Source organism: Helobdella robusta (genome assembly GCF_000326865.2).
Source record: "Helobdella robusta unplaced genomic scaffold HELROscaffold_23, whole genome shotgun sequence".
Classification (NCBI taxonomy): Eukaryota; Metazoa; Annelida; class Clitellata; order Rhynchobdellida; family Glossiphoniidae; genus Helobdella; species Helobdella robusta.
The window spans coordinates 686,785-710,036 of record NW_008704216.1 but is presented as its reverse complement, the minus strand read 5'-3'; the positions used below and the strand labels follow the sequence as shown (position 1 = coordinate 710,036).

The 23,252-nt window shown below is 33.7% G+C and overlaps 5 protein-coding genes across 5 annotated transcripts in view; 2 read left to right on the top strand and 3 right to left on the bottom strand.

Moving 5' to 3' along the window:
• The window catches only part of HELRODRAFT_191631 (hypothetical protein), a gene marked incomplete at its 5' end in the record, with an annotated part of 7,302 nt that extends 4,936 nt beyond the window's left edge, over positions 1 to 2,366 (bottom strand). The window contains 7 exons of the mRNA XM_009018908.1: positions 147 to 272; positions 490 to 585; positions 710 to 898; positions 1,299 to 1,374; positions 1,515 to 1,667; positions 1,918 to 2,007; positions 2,106 to 2,366. Of these exons, the coding sequence (XP_009017156.1) occupies positions 147 to 272; positions 490 to 585; positions 710 to 898; positions 1,299 to 1,374; positions 1,515 to 1,667; positions 1,918 to 2,007; positions 2,106 to 2,366 (991 nt within the window). The remainder of the gene's footprint in view (positions 1 to 146; positions 273 to 489; positions 586 to 709; positions 899 to 1,298; positions 1,375 to 1,514; positions 1,668 to 1,917; positions 2,008 to 2,105) is intronic.
• Positions 2,367 to 3,735: 1,369 nt separating this feature from the next.
• HELRODRAFT_191630 (hypothetical protein) lies at positions 3,736 to 7,019 on the bottom strand (the record flags this gene model as incomplete). Its single annotated transcript, XM_009018907.1, has 11 exons — positions 6,983 to 7,019; positions 6,742 to 6,888; positions 6,498 to 6,569; positions 6,154 to 6,271; positions 5,549 to 5,799; positions 5,254 to 5,387; positions 5,062 to 5,120; positions 4,737 to 4,956; positions 4,592 to 4,641; positions 4,376 to 4,440; positions 3,736 to 3,847 (listed from the first exon to the last, which is right to left on the bottom strand). Exons 2-11 carry the CDS (start codon positions 6,864 to 6,866, stop codon positions 3,736 to 3,738), a joined length of 1,206 nt encoding a protein of 401 aa, XP_009017155.1. The 5' UTR covers positions 6,867 to 6,888; positions 6,983 to 7,019.
• Positions 7,020 to 7,421: 402 nt separating this feature from the next.
• Positions 7,422 to 10,169, top strand: HELRODRAFT_78799 (hypothetical protein; the record flags this gene model as incomplete). The annotated part of the gene is made up of 6 exons (XM_009018906.1): positions 7,422 to 7,497; positions 7,791 to 7,873; positions 8,189 to 8,412; positions 8,747 to 8,867; positions 9,672 to 9,788; positions 9,978 to 10,169. Coding segments are annotated over 6 exons (813 nt in total), but the record flags the coding sequence as incomplete, so codon positions are not given.
• Positions 10,170 to 13,168: 2,999 nt separating this feature from the next.
• Positions 13,169 to 14,038, top strand: HELRODRAFT_172234 (hypothetical protein; the record flags this gene model as incomplete). The annotated part of the gene is made up of 1 exon (XM_009018905.1): positions 13,169 to 14,038. The coding sequence occupies one exon, from the start codon at positions 13,169 to 13,171 to the stop codon at positions 14,036 to 14,038; it is 870 nt and encodes a 289-aa protein (XP_009017153.1).
• Positions 14,039 to 14,369: 331 nt separating this feature from the next.
• On the bottom strand, positions 14,370 to 22,035 carry HELRODRAFT_99472 (hypothetical protein). Its single transcript, XM_009018904.1, has 20 exons — positions 21,931 to 22,035; positions 21,596 to 21,763; positions 21,254 to 21,352; positions 21,064 to 21,174; positions 20,566 to 20,764; positions 20,094 to 20,244; positions 19,748 to 19,826; positions 19,497 to 19,627; positions 19,197 to 19,298; positions 18,776 to 19,011; positions 18,421 to 18,547; positions 17,216 to 17,357; positions 16,674 to 16,808; positions 16,478 to 16,555; positions 16,190 to 16,306; positions 15,885 to 15,989; positions 15,684 to 15,753; positions 15,466 to 15,612; positions 14,561 to 15,053; positions 14,370 to 14,526 (listed from the first exon to the last, which is right to left on the bottom strand). Exons 4-19 carry the CDS (start codon positions 21,166 to 21,168, stop codon positions 14,980 to 14,982), a joined length of 1,998 nt encoding a protein of 665 aa, XP_009017152.1. The 5' UTR covers positions 21,169 to 21,174; positions 21,254 to 21,352; positions 21,596 to 21,763; positions 21,931 to 22,035; the 3' UTR covers positions 14,370 to 14,526; positions 14,561 to 14,979.
• Positions 22,036 to 23,252: the final 1,217 nt, after the last annotated feature.

Here is a 23,252-nt window from a genome sequence, read left to right as displayed (position 1 = left end):
ATATATATATATATATATATATATATATATATACATATACATATATATATATATACACGATTAATACACAATATGAAAAAATAGGAAGAAGCTACTTCACTCGTAACAATTAATATCAATCTCACATAGCACATATCTAGGGTAACCGCAGCCATAATCGTCGAATCCAAAATCCAGACTGATCTTGTACTGAAGGCAGTAGGTACTGCCGTCGTAAGGTAGGTCGGGGTTATTGGCTCTCCACAAAAAGTTCTCGATTGGGCTGTTTTTATCTGAAGTTTTTATGAAGAAAGAGAGAGAGAGGAGAGAGAGAGAGAGAGAGAAAGAGAGCGAAAGAGAGGAAAAAATATAAATAAGAAAGAATGATATTTTGTTTGAAAAAATGTGTTTTATTCTATAACTTTGTTTGAAATAAGTGTAGTGTGTTTATCTGACATGTTGTGTGGTGTCTGTGTATGTGTGTGCGTGCGCGTGTGCGTGTGTGTTTACCAGGATATGGACCCCAAAGAAATGGAGTTGGGATACTATTGTTGTACGTACGGTAGCCGGCCGTCCATAGGTTTATCACGGTTACTGCAGGGTTTACTATGTGATGGGGTGGTGTAATGAAAATTTTGTTAAAATTTTGCATATAAGGGGTTATTCCGATTTAAAGTCGAGTTATTTGTCAATTTTTTGGTATAAAAGGTAGTGTTGGTTTCAAACTGACTGGCCAATACTGCAACAGAGTAGAGGCGGGCCACCGTCATTTCGTTGAAATTCTCCATGACGACTGGATGTGATGACAGGAGATTGTTGCAAGATGACCTCGAACTCGACCACTGGTATTTTGTTACTTGTAAATTGTAACATTTGTGGTTCTCTATAACGTAATGGAACTTCGGCGGGCAATCATCGGCTGAAACTAATTATAATTTAAATTAATTAATTGATTAAATAATATCTAAACCAAAAACAATTGATTCAAGATACTTTTTGCTATCATTTCGGTAACAGGCTAGTGTAGTGGTAAGGAGTCCGTCTCTCACCTCGCAGTGACTGGAATCGAATGCGAAGACAACCCTTCGTAGTCTAGGTTTTATCTTTGATTCTACTATGTCTCTCTCTTATCAGATTAATAGTGTTGCTAGAAGCTCTTACTTTCATCTACGTAGAATAAAAAACTTTTGCCTTTTCTTGATGATCCTACTCTTCTCTTTCTTGTTACTTCGTTAGTCTTATCTAGGATTGATTATTGTAACTCGCTCTACTATGGTCTTCCTGACTTTAAACTCTATCCTTTAAGTAAAGCTTTTAACTCTGCTGCTCGTCTAGTTGCTCGTGCCCCTTTCTTTTCTCATATATCTCCATATCTTGTTCTCTTGCACTGGTTACCTATAAAATATAGAATAATTTTAAAAATTTGCACGTTCATGTATAAGTCTCAATCTAAATTATTTCCTAAGTATTTATCAGATATATTAATTGAACCTAAACCCCGGTTTACGATCGTCTTCTTCTCGCTTTTTCTTAACTTGTGTTAAACACTCTTTTGCCAAATCTGCTTTTGCTTTTTCTGGCCCCTTTCCCTGGAACTCTCTACCTACTTCTCTGACTACTTCTCCATCACTTGCGAAGTTCAGAGCGGATCTCAAGACCCATCTGTTTTCAAAATTCATTGAGGAGCGCTGTTGAACATCGCGGAAATAGCGCTTTATAAGCTGATTGATTGATTGATTGATTGGTTGATTGATTGATGATGTCGTCTTATTTGTTTACACATACATGGACATTATGCGTTTGTTTAACATTTAATTCATTCAGGCGCTATATAAATGAGCTCGTCATTATCGTTATTATTATTATTATTATTATTATTATTATTATTATACTTTGAGTGACGAAAGCGAGACAGCCCCCAGTCAGGTTCGCAGTTACATTATAAATGACGTCCATCTTGTGAAAGCAGGAGCATGATGACGTCAACTTCTTGTAGTTCGTTCCTCTCAAATTGTTATTGGTCGCCACCTATTATTATTATTATTATTTTATTATTATTATTTATATTTTTATCATTACAAGTAATTTTATTTAATATTTAATAATAATTATATACCGTAACGAACCTGGCATTTTCGAATGCAGTCAACTTCCGATCTAGCTTTCAACATTACGATGACGTCATTATCGTTATGGTTGGTGTCATCGTCGTAACATATTAATGTCTTTTTGCCGCTAGCGACGATGTAGCTATACGCCCGCATGTAGGATGTCTGTCTTTGAGTGTTAGTTGATGTGGCGAACGCTGTCAGATGTGACGTCATCAATGCTGATGACGCCATAAGAAATGACGTCATCAGCGTTGATGACGCCATGAGAAATGACATTGTTAATGCTATGAAGTTGTTCAGTTCGGTGGTGAATATTGATGTTGTCAGGACCAACGCTAATGTTATTGGCGCAGCTAGTAATGCCACTAATAATAATGATTTTGGTTTTTTCTTGATGTTTTTTTTAAATGTATCAATTTTTTACTTGTTCGCACTGGAGCCTAATTTTTCTTACACTGCTTTGTGATGTAGAAAAGATAAATTTGAAACATGCAAAAATGTTAGCTCGTTATAAGATTTCTTTTAAGATATCAAGAACTTATCATTCACTTATATATATATATATATATATATATATATATATATATATATATATATATATATATATATACAAACATACGTACACACACACATCGATTTTTTAATTGTATTTTGAAATGATAAATAACTTTCTGTAAATTATTTTATAAGCTTAACAATGAGTTGAAAGAGGATGGGATGTTTCTGTGATACGGCTACATCCGTTAAAAGTTAGTTCGCATTGTTTGCCGTATTTTTAAAAAAGGAACTATGATATGAATGAATTTTGTTTAATTGTTTTCACATGTCACTTTTGTAAACATTAACATAATATAAACATTAAGTAAACAAACATATATATATATATTCATAATTTTCACATTCATTGGGAACCATGAAATTTTAGTATTGAGCTTTAGTACTTCAACTGTATTTGCGACAGTAATATAGTTTTTAACCTTAAAAATTGTTCGACTTTGTGACTATTGATGGTGATGTTGGTGTTGTAGCCAAATTTACACTGAAAGTAAAAGCGATTCCATGGTACACATTTCTCCAATCAATAACAACACAGAGCTAGCTTTCAGCGTATTTTTAGACTAAACGAGTTTGTGTTTGTGTGTTTGTATAAGTTAATGTATGTTAGTTCGTTCGCTTGTCTGTTCGTTCGTTCACTCATTATCTTAATTACTATACAAATTACTCACAATGTAGCGGTAATTGGAGAGTATTATTCAGAAAAATATAATTTACGATTTTGTATTCTTCAAATTTTTTGGCTTTTAAGTCTATTTAAACGAGCGTCTGTTTGATCGATAAAAACATTACAGTGTTTTGAGACATTATCCGCCACTTATGTATACACACACGCACACACACACACACACACAACTTTTACATTGCATATGACAAACAGGAATCTCTGCATTCGATTTGAAGTCACCCGCGCAGAATACCTAGCGTCTTTAACCATTACACGGTGCACCATCATCTCGGGGTTCATATCGATAAATTCTCACGGCCATATTCATGTTAACGTGATATATTTCAATTCAACATGAAAGTCAACATTTAATATTAGTTTGCGATCTTATGCTCGCTTTTCCTTAACTCGTGTTAAAAATTCTTATGCTAAATCTGCATTTGCTTTTTTAGGCTCTTTTCTCTGGAACTCTCTACCTCCTTCTCTGACTGCTTCTCCATTACTTACGAAGTTCAGAGCGGATCTCAAGACCCATCTGTTTGTAAAATTTATTAACGAGTGCTGTTGAACATCGCGGAAATAGCGCTTTACAAGCAGTTTGATAAATTGAATGATTGTTATTTGTGTTTCCTGTTTAGCTTTTCTCACGATGTCTGATCTCATGACAATCTAATTTAGATAGTGGTTTTTTTCTTTATGTAGGTAGGCTAAATCTTACAGCTTCCTAAAAAATAAAACTTTTTGCTAAAGTTTTTTAATAAAATCTTTATTTCTTTTACCTAATTTTATTATTTTTTTTCATTCACTCACTCCCTCCCTCCCTCCCTCACTCACTCACTCACATCATAATCTTTCTCAAACTGTTGATACTAATTTAATAATTGAAAAAAAACAAACTTATATTGAAAGAAATGACAAAAATAAATAAATAAGAAAAGTAAATGACTTAATTTACCGCGATAAAAATGTAATTACAACCAGTCAACACTATCGTCATCATCATTCCTATCATCATCGTCATCATCATTCCCATCATCGTCGTCGTCGTCGTCGTCATCACAACCTAAACGTCCCATTATAAATCAATTGGGCTAATTTTTCTTCTTTTATCTTTCTTGTATGGAAGAGCTGTAGATGGGAAAGAAAATAATAATGATATAATAATTGTAATTATAATTATATTATAATAATCCTCCACCCCCTCCTCATCATCATCTTCATCATGATCATCATCCTCATCATTCTTCGTCATCATCATCATAACAATCGTCGTCTCTACCTTTCTTTTTTCTAGAAATGTGTTCACAAAAGCATCAACAGTCATCTTATCTGGAGAAAAAAATAATAATAATAATAAGGTTAAGAATAATAACAATAATAATAACAACAACAACAACAACAACAACAACAACAACAACAAACACCATTAACAAATTCTTCAGCAACAGCATCTGCTTCTTCCTCGGCTTCCATGGCGACGACCTTGACATTGTCCAGCAAGGGCAGCAACGACAGCTGCTGACAGCCGTTACCGAGCTGTCTGCTGTTGCCGTCGCTGCTGAACAGCTGAGATGAAGTCAGCTGCTGTTCGTACCCGTCCCATGCACATGATAAGTGATCTTTCATCTCCAGCCATGCTTTATGCTGATTAGATTATCATTGCTATTATTATTATTATTATTACTATTTTTATTGTTATTATTTATTATTATTATTAAGGTGAGAAATAAAACAAACGCATATACGAACGGTTTCGATAAATGATGATTTTTTAAGTTCCATCTCTTTCTTCAGTTTCATATTTGATTCTATGCACATAGACAAAAGAATTATATCATCATTATCATCATCATCAACATTTTCATCATCATCATCATCAACATCTTCATCGTCATCATCATCGCCATCAACATCACCATTATCACCATCATAACTGCTTACCAGCAAAATGTTCAATTTGCTGTTCCATACTTTCTAATCTATGCTTGTAGGTGTCGATTTGCTTTCTATGGCAAGCCGTTGTCAATCTACTCAACTTCTCATCATCGCTCAGTATGTCTATTATTTCTTCTAGGCTGGTGAAGATAATAATGATGACGTGAGAGGGAGAAAGAGAAAAGAGAGAGAGATAGAGAGAGAGAAAGAGAGAGTAAGATAGAGATAATCATCATCATCATCATCATCAACATTAACAACAACGTCATCAACAATAGCAACAACACCACATCATCAATACCTTAATTTATCAAGATCTTGAACTCTTGTAATTGACTCGTAATCAGTATCTCCATGTGCTATTGATGGCGACGATGATGACGTCACCGATGACGAAGATGACGTTGTTGCTGGTAACTGATGTTGTTGTTGTTGATTTTGTTGATGTTGCATAACAGTGTAGTTGCTGTTTTTTGATTCTAGCATATAGACAGAATTTAGTTCGCTAATGATTTCTTTCAATATTCGACTCAGATCTGAATGTATGGTGAACTAGAAGGAGAAAGATATATTACAAAAAATAATAATAATAATAAAGCAATAATATAAAAACTCCTTTATTGATCTCAAAACTTTAAAAGCAAATGAATAAAATAGATGAAATAAAGTAATAAAGCGTTAATGGAATTATAAAATTAAATAAAAGTGTATGTAGACACCACAGCTCATTGCGCTGGCAAGTTTAGTGCGGTAAAAGATATTTAAAGTTAGTATCATGGCATGTCTCTATTGCAATAAATATTGTACGAGGATCTTATTACTTCACTTATTAATTTGTCATTAAAAGAAATCGGCCATAATAATAATAATTATAATTGTAATAGTACTGTGGCCAGCTTAACTAACGTTATTTAGAGCAGGGCAGTTAGCTATAGTTAAACTTTCCATGTCAATCCATGGATGCTTTAAAGGTTCTGAAATTTGAATGGTGGGTTTTTCTTGGGGAAACAACTTGCCTAAATGTCTTTTGATTAGAAGAATAAATAAAAAAGTTATGGTTTATTCAATTTTGATTAGGGTTTAAACAAAAAAATTAATGTTTTATCTGTTTATAAAAATGAATGAATGAACTGAAAAAATATTCATAAATTTTATGCTATTTGTTTGTTTTATAATTAAAAGATATTTAATAAACAAAATTAATTAATTAAAAAATTTATTATTATTATATCTTTTATTTTTTCACTAACAAGTGTAAAGAGATGTCTGCATTTTCAATCATAAAAATTTGGAATTTGTTGTCTTTTTCATATTCTATCAATCTGATTTAAATAAAAATGTTAAGTTCATATATAAGGCCGACCCAGACATGCAAAGTAAGCAAATTAGTATATTTATTTAATGTATTAATTTATTTATTTTAAAACAAACATTTTTTAACTTTAAAAAATGTTTTAAATCAAAAAAAGGAAAGTAGACTTAAATAAATCAGACCGTAAAGAAGATGATTTCAAGGCTTTAATATGTTTTTGACGGGAAATTTCGAGAGCCGTCAACTCCGGAACAGCCGGAGTTGTGGCCCCGGTGCTGCCACTGATCAGCCAGTTTAGATAATCCATTTGACTTTTGAATTTTATCTATCTAAAAATAAAAACTTTCAATTATTTCGATTATTAGTAATAAAATTAAATTATTTTTACTAAATATAATAATATTATTAATTAGATTTAGTTACTTATTCGTGTATTTTGGAATGTAAACTTTGTGACGGAAATTTACTTTTAAAATTGTATGGTTTTTAATTAGGGTTGGCATTGGCATTTTAATTAGGGATGAACATAAACTTTTGACAATTCAGTACAATTTGCCGTTTTTCTAGTTTAATTACATGTATTTATATTATTTTTATAATTTTTAATTAAAATATATTAAATTTTTATTTAAATTAATTATATTTTGACATGATAAATTCTATTTTTAGTACTTTAATAAACGAATTCATTTAAAATTAATTTAGCCACATAGGTAATCCAATTCTTATTAGCGCTCTAGTGATTTAAATGTAGACCTAGTAGAAAGTCATTTTGTCCGTACAACTTGAAATTATTTTTAAAATATTTATTTCGGAATATTTATGAATAAATTTCATTAAAATATTAATATTTTGCCAGAAAATGGAAATTCAATTTGAAAATTTTGACGTCAGGGAGCTATTTGATAATAAATACGTTGTCATCATTGGTGATAGTGGTCAGTCATTGGTTTTATTTTATTTTATTAACTTTTAATAAGTTTTTTTGCACAGATTTTTTAAAGTTTTTTATTTTGGTACGGAATTAAGAATTATTTTGTTATTTATTAAATTTATGTTTATATTATTTGTCGTTTATTGGACACTGCTATAGATAGAAAGAGAAAGAGAGTTAAAAATTAATTTAATTTTACTAAAATTGAAAGTTAATTTAATAATTAATTATTTAATATTTAATTAATTTATTAAACTAAAATATTTAAATTTTTCAAAACAAACCTGAAAACTAAAGTGACTAGGGGCATTTATAAAGATCTGGTCATGTGTCTGTCGTCCGATAGAGAATGCTTGGATCAGCAAGAACTGAAGCAGAAAGTAAAAAATTAAAAATCATCGTTTAATTTACTTTTTATGATAAAACATGTTTTAAAATCAATTTTTAGATCATTTATTTTTATCATCAGCAATGCCTCAAACTTGATATCAACACTAATCAGTTTCTTCTCTAATTTTTTTTAAAAACCATTTCATCATTTAAACTATTTTTCCACAAAAACTATCTCCATAATGATTATTAAAATCATGATATTTCAATTGCATGCTTCACTTGGCTAGATTGATAGATTTCTAGTGTGTGTGTGCGTGTGTGTGTGTGCGTGCTTGTGGTAAAAATCATTATTTTCTTACTAGGGTGAAATATCATTCCTTGGTGACCAGTTGGTGGAAGGTGGAGTTCAAACAAACGGCATAGAATATAAAGAAATCAGGGAATTTTGCACTTCAAGAATTCTACTGAGATTTTATTTTGTCACAAGGTGTTTCAATTCGTATGTTGAAACAGTACTGGCCGACTTACATTTTCACGAAAAACCCGATATCCTGATTCTAAATAGTTGTCTTTGGGACATTAACAGGTGTTGGCTAGCTTAACTAACTTAAAAAGAAAGTTTTTTTTCTCTTAATCACTAATTTTTATTTATAACTTGAATTTTTTTTATATAAATTGTTGATAAGATGCATGATTGGATGATTGATTAATTGATAGATAGATTAGTTGAGTGATTAATGAGTTGAGTAAATGATTGATTGATTGGTATTATGATTGATAATTTTAATGAATGATTGATTGATTGAATGAATAGTTGAATAATTAACAGATTGAAGAATTTATTGATTGAATGATTGTTAGATTGATTGATAGATTGACTAAGGGAGCTATAAATATAGCACTCATCCATTTTTTTTCAGATATGGTCCTAATGGGATGAAGGAATATGTCTCCAACCTCAACAGATTATTTGCATCTTTGGATCTTATTTTAAATGAAAAATACGACAAAACGCGTGAGAATAAGATCCTGAATAATAATGTGGCGTCAAATGAAGTCGATGAGAACATTTTAAAAGTGAAATCTGATGAACAAAATGTTACAAAAAATCAAATATCCAAATTTCTTGCTACCTATATTAACAATGACCACTTCAAACCTCACGTCAAAAGGGAAAACGACGACGATGATGATAATGATGCTGATAAGGGTGATGACATAGATATCGTTATAACGAGTGATGAAGATGTCACTGATGACGTAGATATAGTTATAACGAGTGACGAAGATGTCACTGATGACGTAGATATAGTTATAACGAGTGACGAAGATGTCACTGATGACGATGACGACGATGACATGAGTAAGAAAACACAGTTAATAAGTGCAGAGAAAACCGTTGAAACTAAAAACATAACTCTGAAACAAACTATTATTACTAGTACTGCTACTACTAATACAAATAATGAAAATGGCAATAATTTTATTAATGCTAACATTAAAAATGCTACTTTCACTGCTAGGAGCGCTCTTGCTGACAAGACAAATTTCATAAGCAGTATTCACAATTATGCCGTGAGACTCGATGTACCCTGTTCAGCCATCAATCTTAAGAGAGGTAATTCGAAAATTTCAAATGAAATTTTGTCGTCTGCAACGTTAACGAAAAGCAACACAGCAATAACAGCTAGTACAGCTGCTGCAGCAGCTAATAAAGCTACTGCAACATCAAAAACCAACTCAACAACAGCTAACACAGCAACAACATTATCAAACAACTCAACGACAACAACAAATACTCTCTCTGATGAAACCTCACCATCTCTCTCAACCCACCAACAACAGAAACCACTTATAATCTGGCTGACCACTTTCCCAATATCCTCGCAACCAAGGGGCGGCCTCTTCACTGAGGAGACGCTCAGTAGAAGTCGAAAAACGCTCCGTTTGGACGTCATGCAGGTCTCTGATTGGTGGGGTGATGATTATGGTATATGGTGATTGGTCAGCTGGTTATTATGGTATATGGTTATTGGTTCAGAGTATGATAATGACAATTTGTATATAAAAATTTGTATTACAAATGTTGATAATGTTTGATAATAGTTGATAAGCAACAGTTTAGTATTGTATAAACTCTTCAACATTCAGGCCAATTACAAAAGCCAACAGCTGGCTCTGAAGTACAACATAAACGTTATCGACATGCATTACCATTTCAGAAACGAACTTGACCTTCGAGCCAACGACGGCATTCATTGGTTGGGCCAAGGCCATTTGAAGGCTAGAAATTTAATCATCGATCACATTTGTAAGTCTTGGGGTGTCAGGGTTCCAAAAAGGTGCATTAAAAATAGCTTAACTTTAGCTGGATGTAACAACACCACTCTTAGTGGTTTAAATAGTAATATCAACTATAAAAGTTCCTCAAAACCGGTCGATCCTAATTCAATTCATCCTAGTAAAAATATTAGTGGCAGAAATAATAAATCCCGAGATTTAATGAATAAAAATTTGTATAGGCAACCGAATTCGGGCCCAACTGGCCTATCAATAAAAAATCTCATACTTCTCAAAGAACTTTTGGTGAAGTTGAATGTTGAACATAGAGCTAACGAACGATCAGATATGTTATCAGAGCTCGCTAATCTAACTAAAAATTTATACACGTCGAAATTTTCTGATAATTTGAGCGGGGTTATTTCTAAAAATAACTTTTCAAGTGGTATTATTAATAATAAGAAAAATAAAAAGAATAATAACAAGATTAAGAGTAGTTGTAACGTTGATAGCACACTTGGTTTTGAAATTTATGAGTTTAAGGGTAATAATTGTAGTAGAAGCATTAATAAATTCCATCCATACAATGTAACAACAACAACTACTACTACTAATAATAATTATGATTGTTTTTATAAGAATAATTTTCATAATAATAATCATAATATAAATGATGTTCATCCTAATTATAATGGTGATTTTAATTATAACATTAATAATAATAGACTGAGTGGTGGTGATAGTAACTATGACGACCAAAATGACCATTACTTTAGCAGTGATGGTAGTAAATTGTGGGAGGAATGTGCTGTAAATGATGGTGGTGATTATGCTAACCGACCGACCAATCAAAACTTTGCTAATTTTGGTCATGCTACCTTTCAAAACTTTCAGAATGACGATCAGTTTTCTCAAGAATTCAATTGTGACCAGTTTTCACAAAAATTTAATGGTAGTAGTGGTTATTTTTCTCAAAATTGTAGCGGTAGTAGTGGTAAATTTTCTCAAAATTTTAGTAGTAATGGACGATATTCTCGAAATGTTGGTAATGCTGGTGGTCAATCTTTTCAAAATTTCGCTGACGATCACGAAAATTTTTTTCAAAACTTTAGTAACTTCGGCAGCGATAGTAGCCACGATTACGAACAGTACTTTAGCCTTTTTTGTAATGACGACGACGGCAGTAACTCTCAATTTAGACCAGACTGTAGTAATAATTTTTCCTCCACTAATTTTGACGACCGCAACTGTAGTAATGGCAGTTACTCGTCACATCTCTTTAATAATAATAATGATTTTCAGCCCCTACCGCGATTTCAAAACTTCCCCAATTGCACTAATCACCCTACTGGCAGCAACAACGTTCTAAACTCTGATTTTTCCTGGAATGAAATTCGATCAAGCGCCGGTAAAACGATGAATGATTGTGAAGATTACGTCGTACAACATGGCTACGACTCGAAGATTAAGTTTAATCAGATCAAAGATTATAATGCTAGTGGTGATAATTTTGGAAGGAGCGGATATAATGTTGATATAGATTACAGAAAAAATAATTCAAGGTTTCGACCTTATTAAGTACCTTACCTCATGAAAAGCAGTAGTAATAATGCAAAATGAAATAGGAGTGCTGATAAGTAGCGGCTTAAGTATTGATCAGTAGCAGTGTTACTAGATGTAAAATATTGTCGGTAAGTGTTATTACTTAGTAGTGTCAGTATAAATTATTTTACTAATTATTGCTGTTTCGGAAAGTGTTGTGTGTTTGTTCGTTCTTCTGTCTGTTTGTTTATTTGTGTGTTTGTGTTATATTCTTGACTGCCGTTATAAAACACTTGAATGAAATATACTGTGACAAAATTTTTAATTTTTTATTGGTTGACTCGTTCTAGTATTAATATTTGTTACTGCATGTTTGTTTATGTCGATATATATATATATATATATATGTGTGTGTGTGTGTGTGTGTACTATATACAAAAATGTGTATGTATATATATATATATATCAGCTTTTTTTACAACATCTATTGCTATACTTGAAGCGCGTTTTAATACTGCTGAATTGTGTCAAACATTTTGGGCATTGGTTGACTTGATTGACTGCCTGATTAATGGATTGATTAGGGCGTTTGTGTGTATGTATATATTACTTGAGGTTGACAAGATTAGTTAAATTTTTCGGGGTAACATGTCTAAGTTTGCATTTTTCTCCTAGCGTTCATTTCACATCTCACATTTTTTATTTTATATTACTCATTCGTTTTGTCTTTTTTTTTATAAAGTAAGTGATGGGTACTCTTGTTGATAGTAGATTCGCCGTGAACGAGTTTTTCCGCTGGTGTTCCAGATTTTTCGAAGATGACGTCATTTTGAGTTAATTTTATTGTGTGTATGTGCGATACCTTTGTCGTTATCAGTTTTTTATTACCATCCCGTCGTTATCACCATCGTCATTTTCGTCGTCATCATCGATGCCAAAGTAATGTTAATATGAATGAATAACGACGAGATACATAGGTGGGCTGGTTAGTCTTTGTAATGATATAAAAAGTATCTTGTATCATCTTTTGTATCGCCGTCCATGTATCATCAACAAAGCTTTCACTAATCGATTCTTTTGTCATTTACGTTCGGCGAGTTGATATTTACTGATACTTTCATAGAGAATTTAACGCTTAAAATGTGAAAAATTTGCTATATACAATTTTTTTTTCCCGTTTTGGTAAACTTCTTGAATGCTTGAGAGCAAACAGAAACCATGGAAATATCGAACAGTAGTCATCTGTAACTCTACTTAAATGTTTGTTTTTTTCATTTTCAAGACATCTTCGAAAGTACTACGTACTTGCTACATGTGCATGGAAGACGAGATGTTTGCTTCTTTTTTGGTTTGTCCATTTGGCGTCTTTTTGACATGTTTTTTTTTTATGAACAAAATGACTTGTTTAATCTTATTTATTAATTTTAAAGTTGCGTTTATGATGTTAACCATCAGAAAGTTAATTTAGTATTAGATAAATCGTCTAAAATAATTTACTCGTTATAATGATCGTTTAGAAGATGGCTCGCCATTTGGAAATTTCTGTTAAATTCGTATATATCACCTTACTGTACTATTTACTGGCATCTATTGTTAAAATTATCGGTATTAAAGCAAATGAGAACAAATTTATGATCAATAATAATGTAACCATATCAAAAAATGCATCCACCATTACTATCAATGCTACTTATTCTGAAAAGATAAGTGTTAAAGATGACATCAAGGATGACCGTACCGCAAAATCATCAAATGAAGGAAAGGTAACAAATTTAATAAACGATGGCGAGAAAATTGACCAATCGCAAACAACTGCTGCTACAACTACTGCTGCTACAACTACTGCTGCTACAACTACTACTGCTGCTGCTACAACTACTACTGCTGCTGCTAATACTACTAGTTGTACTAATGAAAATGATACTGTTACCACCGCTGTTACCAGGCAAGAATCATCAAATCAAGGAACTTTTGTAACTGAAAAAACTTCGGAAAAAACTGAGCTAAATTCTGTGTCCGAATCAGAAACTATAATGGTGTCAGAAGTGGTTTCTTCAGCGTCAACATTTTCTACTATAACATCTACTTCATCATCGTCACCACCCTTATCAACATCATTCTCATCATCACCATCGTCATTGATATTATCACTTTCATCAACGCTAACAACAACTGAAACAACAACGTCAGAAACATCACCAACGACAAGCGTAAATCAAATGGCCCAATTGATTAGCCCTACTCTAATTACCGAAATCAAAGGCAAAGGCCCTAATATACCCCTTATTATTGGCCTCGTAGTTGCGTCAGTACCACTTTTAGTTGTGGCGATATGCGTCATCAAAGCCGCTGTAGTCACTATTCATTCGAAAGTTGCTTCGACCGGATAGGCAGGCGTTGAAATATACGTTGAAATAGATGTTTAATTGAAAGATTAAACGTTTAAACTTCTATTTAATTGTAGATTGATTGTTTAAGGAATAAATTAATTGTTAGAATATAATCAATTTAATGTCAATTTTTATACTAAAGTTAAATGTTAAATTAATGCTTTTTCGGTTAGGTTAATTTGTGAAGATGTCGGGATGGATGCCAATATTAAATGTTTAGTTAATCGTTTAACTTGAACTTCATTGTTCGTTTGATTGATTTGGTTGCTAAGTTGTGATTGGTGGGTTGGTTGATTAATTGGTTGAAGAGAAGTTTTGATAGAACATTTGGTAAACCTTAAAACTGTTTATTATAAAAATTCATCATTATAGGTGGACGCAACACACTTTAAGGAAGTTGAGGCTGACGGAAGAGTTCTTCCTCGGATAGTTGCTGTAGTAGATGGTGCTGGTTAACCAGGGTCACCCCCACGAAAAAGTGGGGGTGACCCTGGTTAGCCTGGATAACTCAACATGATGTTAGCCTGGATAACTCTACATGATGGCCCTTTTCCAAATTAGGGGCATGTTCCATCAGCCTCAACTTCGACCTAAACTTTTACAACAATCCATCTTGGTTCGCTTACCTGTGATAGAAAAATGGCCTTTTTTACATAAGCACCTAAACACCAAACGTCTTCTGATCACATTTCCAAATATTGTTATACCAAAAAATTATCATCATCATCATCATTATTACAAATATGAATAATAATAATAATTATTTTCAATATTATTGTTCTCATTTATAATAATAATAAGAATAATAAACTATGTTTATATAAAAATAACAACAACATAGATATAAAAAAAATAATTTTCTGGTTTATATATCTATAGATAATAATAAGAATAACAAACATCGTTATCATTATTATTCTTTATTATTATTATTATTGTTGTTATTCTTTCATTTTCATTTGCTCATGTCTTCTGCTTTTTGCCCATTCCATGACTTGAGCTTTGAGTTCGGGTACTGACAAAATAATTAATTAATTGATTAATTAATTAATATACTGATTTATTGAATGTATGAAAGTATGGTTAAATGGTTGTTTGATTAAATACTTAGCTAATTAATTAATATACTAATCGATTGTTCATTGTATGGTGGGTTAATTATTTATTTTTTAATAATTACTAACATAAATAAATAAATGAATGAATTAATTGATATAATGATTAGTTGTTTAGTTGACTGAATTGATTCATTAATAAACTGATTGATTGATTGATTGATTAATAAATTGATTAATTGATCAATCGGTCAACCAGCCAAATAGTCAATAAAACGCCATCAAAAATAGTCTAGCATTGAAAAAACAAAGAAACAAAACAGGAAAACAAAAACAAAAAACACAATAAAAAACAACAAAAAAGCAACTCACGTGACACGAGTTGGTCTTCCGTCAATGGCTGCCTGTTAAACGGGTCAGTTTGGGAGTTGAGGAGATGCCGCAGGATCACCTTCCTATCCATGATCGTTCCGGATGGCAGCTGGACTGGGTCGAACATCAGGGTGTCCATGAGAGGGTCTGCATTCATTCATTTGTAATATCAGGTCAAAGGTCAAAAGAAACGAAAGATGAAAAAAAAAGATTGAAACCTCTGAATTCGTCTGGAATGTCTCCGTAGTCAATTTCCAACTTCTGCTTGTCCACCACAATAACTTCAACCTTAATTCAGTTATTCATTCATTTATTCATTCCTCTATTTATGTAAATATTTCATTTACTGATCCATCCATTCACTCATTCATGCATTGTTCATTCATTCATGCATTCATTCATTTCCTCATTACAAAAACCTTCTCTTGCAGATTAGCGAACTGTTCGACTTCCGTATCGGTTTTAATGTTCGTCCTGACCATCCGGGAAATGGCATCATCGAATAACTCTTTCGAATACGATCTCTATTTAGGGTTTTTGATCACTATTATTATTATTATTGTTATTATTATTATTGCTGACATCATCATCAACGTCATGAAGATATAATAATAATATTTATCATCATGAACATTGTCACCCTTGTAACAACAACAACAATAATAATAATAATAAACATCATAATAATCATCACCATCACGATCAACACAATCGCAATCATAACCTCATCATTGGCGATGGCTTCTGGGAAAAGTGAACTTCTGTCTAAATGCAGGTAGATGTCAATCAAATTACTGAGAAGAACTTTGGGGTACCATGAGTATTTCTCAGGGTTTCGAACCTGAGGAATTCGTGTTGTTGTTGGTTGTTGTTGTTGCTTACGTGATGTCGTTGTAATTGTTGTCAGTCAAACAAGTGACAGTCAAACAACCAACCAACCAGCCAGCCAATAGAATGAATGGATGAATGAATGAAAGAATGAATGAACGAACGGATCAATTAACCAACCGACCTTCAAATTATTACACTTAGGCCCACAGAGTTGTTGCAGATTGAAATTCAACATGGCGGCAAGTCGATCGGCCAGTTGCTGTCAATCAAAAAAGTAATCATCATCATCGAAACCGCTATCACCCCCATCATTATCGTCATAATTTCACTCACTCATCATCTCATTCACTCACTCACTCACTCACTCACTCACTCACTGGGATAAGAAACTGATCCTGGACCTTCTCAGTGAGGTAGTGGAACATGTCAACAGTTTCGGAGGCCAGTGTCAGGTAGGACTTGCATTGCCTTTCCTCTTGGGCTAGCAACTTTTGTTTCGACTGCTGTTGTTCCTGTGTGTGTGTGTGTGTCTGTCTGTCTCTCTGTATGTGTGAGTGTAATAGTAGTAGCAGTAAAGTAGTAGTGGTAGTAAAGTAGTAGTTGTGTGTGTGTGTGTCTTTCTCTGTGTGTGTGAGTGTAGTAGTAGTTGTTGTAGTAGTAGTAGCAGTAAAGTAGTAGTGGTAGTAAAGTAGTAGTAAAATAGTAGTAGTAGTAGAGGTACTAAATATGTACATCAAAATGTGTGAACGTGTGTGTGTGTCAGGGTATGTGTGCGTATGTATCTGTGTGTGTATTTGTATCACCATTATCACAAACAAATATCGTCCATCATTATCATCGCATTTATCATTACCATCACTACAATCATCACTTCCGTCATCATCAAAACTATCTCAATCATCATTATTTCTGAACTAACCAATCCCAATTTATCCCACTGTGATTTGTTGTCCATGAGATCCTGAAGCTCGCGGATTCTCTTCAACGTCTCCATACTCTCGTCCAGTAAGTAGGTTGTGTCATTCATCAGCATGTTCACGAATTTCACAAAGTGAGGCCCGCTGCTGTTGTTGTGTGTGTGTGTGTGCAGGGACGTGTGTGTATGTGTGTGGAGACGTGTGTCTGTATGTGTATATGTAGACGTGTGCGATTGCATGTGTGTATGATTGTGTGTGTGTGTGTATTTGATTGCGCGCGTGTGTGTGTGTTTGCCTTTGTTGCAGTTCACACTTGGTCGATTGAAAACCATTTCAAGCGTAGAAATTTCATTTCAAATAAATTTCTACAGAACATACCAATTAACATTCTTCTCATCTCAACTTTAAAATCATCAGCCCGTCAACCATCCGAAAAAAATATGATTTTGCACGATTCTACAACATCAGCTTTATTATAATTATCATTGTTATTATTTTTTTTTGTAGACCTAGAGACAATCAATCAATCTTCGTTTTGCGTCCAGAGACCCGGTCCCCCGAGGTAGGACGTTGTTTTCTTTGTCATCAACTTTTTCCACCTAGAGACAGATGAATTTCAACGACTATCCCACTTATTCAAGTCGTTGCGAGTTGCGACAAGATATCGCATTTGTTACGAGACGAGACAATTGAAGTACTGGAATTGGCGGTCTGTCGCGAGACTAACCTTCTAAATTCTAAAGAATATAAACTATCTAAATACTCTGGTAACTTGCAGGATAACTTGATTGACGACTTTAAACATAACATTTAAAAATAAATAATGAATACATTCGAAATCTCAACTCTAGGTTTATTTAAAATATTTAATTTATCTTCTCTAGTAAACATTATTTGGTCTGATCATTTCTGCAATAGTCTTATTTAAACCTGCAACATCGTCGTCATACGCTATATGATAGAAATGAAACTTGAATCAATTTTGAAACTAATTAACTCTAGTTGTCAATCAATCAATCTTCGTTTTACGTCCAGAGACCCGGTTTCCCGAGTTAGGACATTGTTTTTTTTGCCATCAACTAGTTGTACTCACCAAATTAAAACTCTACTTGATATTTTATTTTATATTATTCTTATTTTATTCTACTTGTCATTTTGTTTCATTTTATTGTCATTTTTATTATTTTATTATTATTATTATTATTACCTGGCCTCTTCTATGACTTTAGCTTGATATACGGGCTTTTCCCAGAGGTACTTGAATATGATGCTGAGATGGTACCTTATGGAGAACTTGTCGTAAAACTCGCTGCTGGCTCCAGTTGACTCTACATCTGGTGGTGGTAATGATAGTGATGATGTTGTTGGTGATGATGGTGATGTCGTTGATGGTGATTATCACCAGTATCACAATCTTTAGCAAAATTTTAAAATTTTTACAATCGCTACCTAACCAACCAACAAATAAATCAACCGACCGACCAGTCAGTTAACCAACCAACCCACCGACTAGCCAACAAGCCAGCCAGCCAACCAGTCAAACAGCCAGCAAACCAACCAACCCGAATAAAACTTCATGAGAGCCGGAACTAGATGATCGAGTGACATATGATGATTGACAATCAGCTCACTAAATCGGCCGCCGTAGGGATGTACCTTCGGATTAGTGATGTACATGATTTCGACGAGTTTCGCCACTAAATAGCGATTCGAGACGAACTGAGACTTGCAGATGATTACGATGATTAAGGTGATTATGTCCTCAAGCCAGATATTCGCTAGAAGGTTTGGACTGTTTCTGTGTAGATATGTTTGTTTGTATTTGTGTATCTGTGTGTGTGTGTGTGTGGATGTGTTAGTGTGCGTGTGTGATACCATCATTAACTAAAAATCATCATCATCACCATCATAAGCGTCATCATCACCAGCACCATCATTATCATCACCACCACTACCACAAATATCATCATCATCACAACTAACTGAACGATGAACAGGAAAAAGTCTGCGAAATCCTCGATGAAGTAGTCCGGTAGGGATGCGAACAACATCGGAGCCGTGCTCGACTGTGGGAGGAGCTGGATCCTGTGGTGTGACGTCATAATAATAATAATAATTATGATAATAATAATAATGATAATGAGAACATCCTTTTATTTTCATGTTAAAATATACACTGTAATTATAAAGTTAAAATAATAAAACTTATAATGAAAATTACATATATATTCTACAATAATAATAATAATAATAATAACAATAATGATAATAATAGTGACCAACCCGTCTGGTGTTGTAGCTCCGACGATGACCAGCAGATATTTAGCCAGCAGGCTGTAGAACAAGAAGGCCCTGTCCACGAGCTGTGGATCGCACAATGCAACCAACATCGTCAGCGAACTCTTTGTTAGGCGCTAGATAAATTGATTGATTGGTCGGTTAGAATGAATGAATGAATGAGCAAAAAAATAAATAAATTATTCAACCAATCAATCAATTAATCAATCAATCAATAAATCAATCAATCAACCAACCTCCACTTGCGATCTCCATCTCTTGAGCAATTTAATATTTCTGTAAGCATTTGCTGAATTCTTCCATTGTGACTCGATTCTGACGAGGAACGAACGAACGAATAAATGAATGAATGAACGAATGAACCAACGAATGAATGAATGAACGAATGAATGAATGAACAAAAACAAGTAAATGAACGATCAAATAATTAAAAGAATGAACAAACAAAAGTGAACGAACGAACTACAAAATGAACAACATGCAATTCAATCAATCAATCAATCAATCAATCAATCAATCAATCAATCAATCGATCAATCGAACAAATGAACGAAAGAATAAACAAAATAAACGAATGAAAACCTTTCCAATTCGTTAACTAAATTCTGCGTTTCTCTGGCTGCTCTCTGACATCTCTGTTGCTTCCTAACCATGGGCAGAATAGTTAGGTGGTGCATCTGTGCGGTCATGAAGAAACATTCCGTCGAAAAGTTAGGAGGGGTCCAGGGATGTGCTGGGTGGTTTTATTATTATTAATTATTATTCGTTATTATTATTTGTGCTGTTGTCGTGAGATTTGATTCTGAACGAATGTATTGACTGGTTAAATTGTAGAGATATGTTGATTGATTGGTTGGGTAGTTTGTGGCAAAGGTAGATTAATTGGCTGGCTTAAAAGAAATGTTAGTGGGATGTGTTGATTGGTTGGTTGATTTGTGATTTTAATAATGATTGATTGATTGATTGATTGATTGATTGATTGACAGAAATGTATTAAAGATTATCAATTACACAATGGACCAATCAGAATAACCGACCAATCATGCCAACCAACCAATAGAATCAATCCAGCTCTTGACACTCTGATAAGAAGCATTGATCCTGGAATCATCTACCCCAATTACCATCCTAGTATCGGGATGATACGGATACATGGTATCTATCTTAGATACGTCTATCTTGATGGATAGCTTCTGCATTATGCTAAGAACGTTTAGCATGAAACCGTCTGAACTCATCTGGTTGTCTGTACTCTAGCGTGATTGGTTGATTGATTGATTGGTTGATTGATTGGTTGATTGATTGATTGATTTGATAACAACTTTATTATCATCATCACATTACTATCATTATCATCATCATCATCACCATTACCATCATCATCATCATTACCATCATAATCATCAATATAACCATCGTCGTCATCATCTTCATCACATTACTATCATCATCGTCGTCATCACCATCATTACCATCATCACTATTACCATCGTCGTCATCATCATCACCATTATCAACATCATCATCATTATCAACAACAACAACAAACCACAAGTTGCGTCTTCTTAATATTCAACCTCAAGACATCGGACATGTAGTTCAATGTTGCCATCCTGCTATCGGCTGATTTCAACAAACTATGCAGCACGCTGTACATGAGGTCCTGGGTTCAATCAATCAATCAATCAACCAACCAATCAACAATTCAACCAACCAATCAACCAACCAATCAACCAACCCACCCTGATAGCTTCCAGTCTCAAATGCAGACCATCTGATACGACCTTGACGTCGGTCACGCTTATGTTTGCATCTGGAAAGTACTTGTCCACTATTCTCGTCTGATGATGATGATGACGATGATGATCATCATCATCAGGGGAATCATTACAATCATCATCATCACCATCATCATTATGATAATCATCATCAGGAGAATCATCACAATCATCATTATCATTACAGCCATCATCATCATCATCATCATCACAACCATCATCATCATCATCACAACCATCATCATCATCATCACAACCATCATCATCACAGCCATCATCATCATCACAATCATCATCATTACCAACCGTATCTTCAGCTAATACGGAAAACTTGAGAAATGGACCGAAGTACGAACACTTTTCTAATTCAAGTCCAGTGCGACATGATGATGATGGCGGTGATGATGATGATGATGGCGGTGATGATGACAATGATGTTGACGGTGAAAGTAGCCAGAATTTCTTGCTTAAAATCTAACAGTGGGGATGATGATGATGATGATGAAAAAGATGGTGATGATGATGGTAATAATAAAGATTATGACATTCAAGATAGTCCGTTAACGATAATCAAGCTAAAAACACACACACGCACATACACACACACAAACACGCACACATACACACACGCACACACATACCAGGTTACAAATAGGCTTGGAATTTCCCACTTTCCATTCGATAATGTCCCTTAGTAAAGACAGCAGAACACTGAACTCATCATCGTCCAAGGTCAATTCTTTGACCTTTGTGGTGATGATGATGATGTTGGTGATGATGATGACGACGACGACGATAAAGGTGTTAATGATGTTGGTGATGATAATAATGATGAAGATGACGATTTAATGTCAGCTGAAAATTCATCTCGAAAAAAATCATCATCACCACCAACATCATCATCTCCACCACCACCATCATCATCATTGTCGTCGTCGTCATCATAACTATACCTTCCGTCTCAAATCCCAGATGACAGGTTCAAATATGGAAGCTACCATTTGTTGGAGTGGTGATGATGATGACGACGATGATGTTGCTGATGACGATGTGGTGTTGATGATAGTCGCGAAAATGTCGTGCAACATTGTTGACGGGGATGTCGGACTGACCAAGAATGGAAGAAGAACTGATTGATAGCCTGGCAGTCTGCAATCAATCAATCAATCAATCAATCAATCAATCAATCAATCAATCAATCAATCAATCAATCAATCAATCAAATCAATCAAACAATCAATCAATCAACTAACCAACCACAAAAATAATTATAATATTAACAACAGCAATAAAAAATTTACAATAACCTGGGGTCAGTTAGATGGCCTAATAAAACGAGGAGAACATGTTTGTAGGTCAGGTCGTGAATTAATGTCAAAATGCTTTCCAACTTCAACGGCGTTTTGTCGTTATATTTCTGTTATACACGTATGTATGTAAGTATCTATGCGTGTGCGTGTGTGTGTATGAGTGTGTGCATGTATGTATGTATTAAATCTTAATAAATGGCTGTGACATCAATGAAAGTGTAAAGTAGTCAAGTTTTTGGGTGTCTTTCTGAATCAGAAATTAACCTTACGTTCACAACACATAGACAATATCTGCTCAAAAAGTTTTTCTTGCCGAAGAGATGTTTAAATATGCTTTACAAAGCCTTATGTATCCCTCATGTAACTTACTTATGATAAGAGCAATTAGATGTATCACCTTATCAACTAAATACGAAAATAGGCAATCCTTATTTAAATTAACACAATGATATTTGTATACAAGCAAGTCTCAAACCAACTGCCATCAATTTTCGGAAACTACTTTTGAGTGTGTTGAGTCCAAATGAGATTTGATAGTCTTTTCGTTGTTGGTTAAGCGCCGGGTTGGAAGTGAGGTAGTTATTTTTTGTTTTCAAATCTCATTTGGACTCAACACACTCAATCACAATTAGCCGTGAAATCCTCGACAGCAA